Source organism: Danio rerio, chromosome 8, assembly GCF_052040795.2.
Source record: "Danio rerio strain M-AB ecotype USA chromosome 8, GRCz13ab, whole genome shotgun sequence".
In the NCBI taxonomy this organism is placed as follows: Eukaryota; Metazoa; Chordata; class Actinopteri; order Cypriniformes; family Danionidae; genus Danio; species Danio rerio.
The window spans coordinates 39,620,131-39,625,969 of record NC_141028.1 but is presented as its reverse complement, the minus strand read 5'-3'; the positions used below and the strand labels follow the sequence as shown (position 1 = coordinate 39,625,969).

General features: G+C 47.4%; 1 protein-coding gene across 1 annotated transcript; it reads left to right on the top strand.

The window, feature by feature from the left end:
• The first annotated feature begins 1,531 nt into the window (after nt 1-1,531).
• On the top strand, nt 1,532-4,360 carry LOC148679670 (uncharacterized). The gene is made up of 2 exons (XM_088651084.1): nt 1,532-3,404; nt 3,532-4,360. Exons 1-2 carry the CDS (start codon nt 2,430-2,432, stop codon nt 4,252-4,254), a joined length of 1,698 nt encoding a protein of 565 aa, XP_088507210.1. The 5' UTR covers nt 1,532-2,429; the 3' UTR covers nt 4,255-4,360.
• Nucleotides 4,361-5,839: the final 1,479 nt, after the last annotated feature.

Sequence of the window (5,839 nt, the reverse complement as noted above, 5' to 3'; positions counted from 1 at the left end):
AACAATTACAGCTTGCACTATGCTTTCACCAGGGAACACCATTGTTATTAAAAGATTGCAGCAATGTTTAGATACTGAATAGGAGCATGTCAAACACCAAGCTGACACCAAACAACTAACACTGTTGTCACCTTGCATCAGCTCACATCTTTACGAACTTTCAACACATATGTGCAGTGTAAACAAAGCAACATTTAGTAGCATTATCACAGTACTTATCACTCAGCATGAAAGTTTCGATCCTGCAAATATTTCTGATAATCTCATAACCCATATTGTTTTGAGAGATATAGCGAAAGTACAGCCAATCTCTTTGTTTTCTTTCTTGACTTGATTTGTTTACTTGCTACTTCACTTCACAGAGTGTGTCCGAGTGCCATCCAAATGCCACACTTGTACACAGCTTTACACATTATGTGAAAAAATTATAATAATAAAAAGTACTCAATCCAGGTACCTTTATTTAATACTCCAAGATCCAGTTCCAATGTCTGCCCATTGTAGACATTTTTTATGCTGAAAGGGTCATCATCGGCACTCTTTATTCAGGAGCTACACATCAGAGTGTTGCACTGGGTCTTGTTACACATACTGTAGCTCCATGTAAAAAGTCATAATACATGTGCCATAGTATTGGCTTTGTAAGTTACATAAGAGAACTAACATTAATTATCTGTCCTTACAAATATTATTCAGTCTAAGACAAGCACATCTGCTATAGTTAACATTCTGTTAAAATGGCTCCCTCAAGTATTTTAATTTGTTGCAGTTTTTATCCAAGTTTGACAAATGCATCATGGAGGGAATTTCATTAGTGATTTATGATTATGACAAAATGTACGTTTATTATTGTTTCCTACTAGAGGCTTAAACCTGACCGAGTAAAATTTAAGATAAGTAAAATGTTCTTTCGTTCTTCTGTACATTTTGTCTTGGGCTACTTTGCTCTTTAAGGAGTTGTTCCTAAAATAACCTCATTCTAATCTTTCTTTCACAGTCCATTACTTTGACTGGCAGGTGGGTCATTCTGACTGGAGATAATGGAACATGCTGGACTGCCCTCCCTCTGTTTCTGTCTGTCTGTCTCTCTCTCTATCTTTTAGTTTTATTATAGAAATGAAAGAGGTCAAGACCTGCATTTCGGAACACTAAACTTTCTGGGACTTTATGTGGTGACTGATAAATACCGCCTGAGTTTGCACCTTTCAAAACACCAACTAAACAATATTACAGCTGTACCCAACAAACTAATAAATCTGACTCAATACACTCTCCATAAAAGTTACTTCAATAGCTATGTTTCTATACAAATATGCAAATTAGATGTATGCACACAACTTGAATATCGCAAAAAATAAAATAAAATAAAAAATTTGCAAATAAAGCACACTTTCCTATATTGAAAAAAAAATAATAAATAAATAATTTTTTGAAAAACCGCCACCAAATATGAGTAGGAAATTTTTTTTGTGAATTGCTTGCAGTTGGAAAAGCCATTGAGAGCCTTTATTCTATAATGTGATAAATTACTTTGTCATGTTTACCAGCGAACAACCACCAGATGTCACTGGTAAACACACACACACTTAGAACTACACTTTTCCTGGACTACATTTTCATACATGCACTTCTCTCTGACACCCATGCTCACTCATCTAGCTTGATTACATTTGCACACCTGAGGACTTTCAGAGACTGATTAACACACACTATTTAAAGCCACACATTCACCCCTTCAGTTTGCCGAGTCTTGTTCACTGTAAAGTAGCATTACAACGCGTTTTCCTTGTCTTGTTTTCCTGTGTTTTGAACCTAGCCTTGTTTATTTAGTTATCCTTGTCTGCCGCCTGCCTTTCGACCTCTTAATTGTTAAACTGACTACGATTCTGGATTGTCCTCACATAGCTGTTTGCTCCCATATTGACCACTGCTTGGCTGACTGTGAATAAACCTGCATATTGGATCCTACCTTCTGTTGTGGTGTTACTCCCCGGCGTTACAGAAGACTCGGCCTCACCATGGATTCAGCGGGTATTAAGATCATGTGTCTGCGTCAGGAAGCCTGGTCTATAGAGGAATACGTGGAGGACTTCATCCAGGTAGCCCATTTAACATCTTTGGATGATTTATGCCTGATATTTTTTTGTGGAGGATTATCTGAACCTCTGTACTCCATAATGCCACTGCATGACCCCCATTGGACACTTGAGTTCTACATTGATCTGGCTCTACAACTTAGTGGGTCCCCCTTCACCATAGGCGAGGTGGAGGAAACTCCTAAATGTTTTTTTTTGGGGGGGGGGGGGGGGGCAGTGTACAGCAAGACCAGATGACAAAAGGGCTTGCTGTACACCCCACTGAAACATTAATGCTGGCATCACCATCACTCCTGTCGCCTGACATCAGAGCATCAGCCTCCAGCTCACAAGATGGCCGACTCCAGTCCTCCAGCTCACAAGATGGCCGACTCCAGTCCTCCAGCTCACAAGATGGCCGACTCCAGTCCTCCAGCTCACAAGATGGCCGACTCCAGTCCTCCAGCTCACAAGATGGCCGACTCCAGTCCTCCAGCTCACAAGATGGCCGACTCCAGTCCTCCAGCTCACAAGATGGCCGACTCCAGTCCTCCAGCTCACAAGATGGCCGACTCCAGTCCTCCAGCTCACAATGTGGTCACAACCAGCCCTCCAGCTCACAATGTGGTAAGCGCCAATCTGCCACCAGCTCACAAGATGGTTTCCTGTTCCTTGTCTGTTCCTGCCATAGTTCCTGTTTCAGTTCCTGAAATACCATCACCTGAGCCACCAGTATGGCCACCACCACCTGAGTTACGAGAGCTGATGCCACCACCAGAGCTGTTACTGCCAGAGCTGCCACCGCCACCTCCAGAGCTGCCACCGCCACCTCCAGAGCTGCCAGAGCTGCCAGACCCTCCAGAGCTGCCAGACCCTCCAGAGCTGCCAGATCCTCCAGAGCTGCCAGATCCTCCAGAGCTGCCAGACCCTCCAGAGCTGCCAGACCCTCCAGAGCTGCCAGACCCTCCAGAGCTGCCAGACCCTCCAGAGCTGCCAGACCCTCCAGAGCTGCCAGACCCTCCAGAGCTGCCAGACCCTCCAGAGCTGCCAGACCCTCCAGAGCTGCCAGACCCTCCAGAGCTGCCAGACCCTCCAGAGCTGCCAGACCCTCCAGAGCTGCCAGACCCTCCAGAGCTGCCAGACCCTCCAGAGCTGCCAGACCCTCCAGAGCTGCCAGACCCTCCAGAGCTGCCAGACCCTCCAGTGCTGCCAGACCCTCCAGTGCTGCCAGACCCTCCAGTGCTGCCAGACCCTCCAGTGCTGCCAGACCCTCCAGTGCTGCCAGACCCTCCAGTGCTGCCAGACCCTCCAGTGCTGCCAGACCCTCCAGTGCTGCCAGACCCTCCAGTGCTGCCAGACCCTCCAGTGCTGCCAGACCCTCCAGTGCTGCCAGACCCTCCAGTGCTGCCAGACCCTCCAGTGCTCCCAAAGCTGCCAGATCCTCCAGAGCTGTCAGAGCTGCAGCCGCCTGAGCTTCCTGAATGGCCGCCGCCGCCTGAGCTTCCTGAATGGCCGCCGCCGCCTGAGCTTCCTGAATGGCCGCCGCCGCCTGAGCTTCCTGAATGGCCGCCGCCGCCTGAGCTTCCTGAATGGCCGCCGCCGCCTGAGCTTCCTGAATGGCCGCCGCCTGAGCTTCCTGAATGGCCGCCGCCTAAGCTTCCTGAATGGCCGCCGCGGCCTGAGCTTCCCGAATGGCCGCCGCCGCCCGAACTTCCCGAATGGCCGCCGCCTGAGCTCCCTGAATGGCTGCCGCCTGCTGAACTTCCTGAATGGCCGCCGCCACCTAAGCTTCCTCAATGGCCACAGCCTCATGATCCAGGGCCACTGCAGGTCCACGCTCCAGGCCCTCCGCAGCTGCACGCTCCAGGCCCTCCGCAGCTGCACGCTCCAGGCCCTCCGCAGCTGCACGCTCCAGGCCCTCCGCAGCTGCACGCTCCAGGCCCTCCGCAGCTGCACGCTCCAGGCCCTCCGCAGCTGCACGCTCCAGGCCCTCCGCAGCTGCACGCTCCAGGCCCTCCGCAGCTGCACGCTCCAGGCCCTCCGCAGCTGCACGCTCCAGGCCCTCCGCAGCTGCACGCTCCAGGCCCTCCGCTGCTCCACGCTCCAGGTACGCCCCCGCTGCATGGTCCTGGCCCTCCATCCCTCCCCCTGTTCCGCCTCCGCTCCACCTCCCGCCTGAACAGTATTAGGAGTGTCTGGAAGCCACTCCTTAGAGGGGGGGCTCTGTCATGTTTACCAGCGAACAACCACCAGATGTCGCTGGTAAACACACACACTTAGAACTACACTTTTCCTGGACTACATTTTCATACATGCACTACTCCCTGACACCCATGCTCACTCATCTAGCTTGATTACATTTGCACACTTGAGGACTTTCAGAGACTGATTAACACACACTATTTAAAGCCACACATTCACCCCTTCAGTTTGCTGAGTCTTGTTCACTGTAAAGTAGCATTACAACGCGTTTTCCTTGTCTTGTTTTCCTGTGTTTTGAACCTAGCCTTGTTTATTTAGTTATCCTTGTCTGCCGCCTGCCTTTCGACCTCTTGATTGTTAAACTGACTACGATTCTGGATTGTCCTCACATACCTGTTTGCTCCCGTATTGACCACTGCTTGCCTGACTGTGAATAAACCTGCATATTGGATCCTACCTTCTGTTGTGGTGTTACTGCCCGGCGTTACATACTTGTATCTCAGAAGACAAACCTAAATTGAGTGAATGTGTGTTGGCTTTTGGAGGCATGTGACCACAATTGGGAGCAAAGCCATTAAAGACAGTTATGGGAGGTAATACTGAACCGCTTTGATGATAGACTTTGGCTAAGGAGTTTTAGAATGACCAAATCAACATTTTAGATATTTTACAATATGGTCTGTCCACTAATGCTATCCCACCATATCTATTTTTATTATGATCTCTTTAAAAAATTGCATGGTTTCTACTGGAATTTATTTGGTGTTTTCATTGTAGTTTATGCACATTTTTTTCCTCATTAAATAAAGTATATCCTAGTTAGTTGTGGGTATACATTTTTATGCTCATTTTCAAAATGTATTAAAGGTAGCACTTTATTTTGATGGTCCATTTGAGTATTAGTAAACTGCTTAATATTTGATCCTTCAACAGACATTTAACTAAGTATAAGAAAAGTTTCACCATTGCCTACAATGTTACAGCATTACCTACAACGGAACACACAGACGTTGTGAGAGGACGATGGCGCAACCTGGCTGCCACCTCTCCACCAGAGTATGCAGATTATGCAGCTCATGTGAACCGATCGCTTACTTTTCGACTGGTTTCACATATATGACCAAACATGGTCACACACTGGACCTGGTTTGCTCCTCTGGAGTGATTATAAATACACTTGCAGGGGCTGAAGTTTCAATTAGTGACCATAAACTCCTCACTTTCAATCTCACTCTACCCGCCACACAGATATCTAGAGAACGCACTATTTTCTTAAGGCAACTTGAAAAAAAATTGACTATGATCAACTTAGGCAAATAACTGGTGGATTATTTGTTATTTAATTGGTCATCCAGTACAATCATGTTTTCGAACGTGTATTGGATGACATTGCTCCCATGAGAAGTCGTGTTGTTACATTTAAAAAATCATCTCCGCGGTATACACATGATCTTCGTAAAATGAAAGCTGTTGGCAGGTAATTGGAATGGAAGTCAAGGCCTGAGCAAGCGTAACTGCTGCTCTAGACAAAGGACAAACTTGTCGCCCTCAACCCTAAAGTG

Excerpts from the sequence above, each read along its gene's own strand:
- LOC148679670 (XM_088651084.1), top strand. The coding sequence starts at position 2,430 with ATGGCCGACTCCAGTCCTCCAGCTCACAAGATGGCCGACTCCAGTCCT. Across the intron at positions 3,405-3,531 it reads CAGTGCTGCCAGACCCTCCA|AGCTGCAGCCGCCTGAGCTT; the intron begins GTGCTGCCAGAC and ends CAGAGCTGTCAG.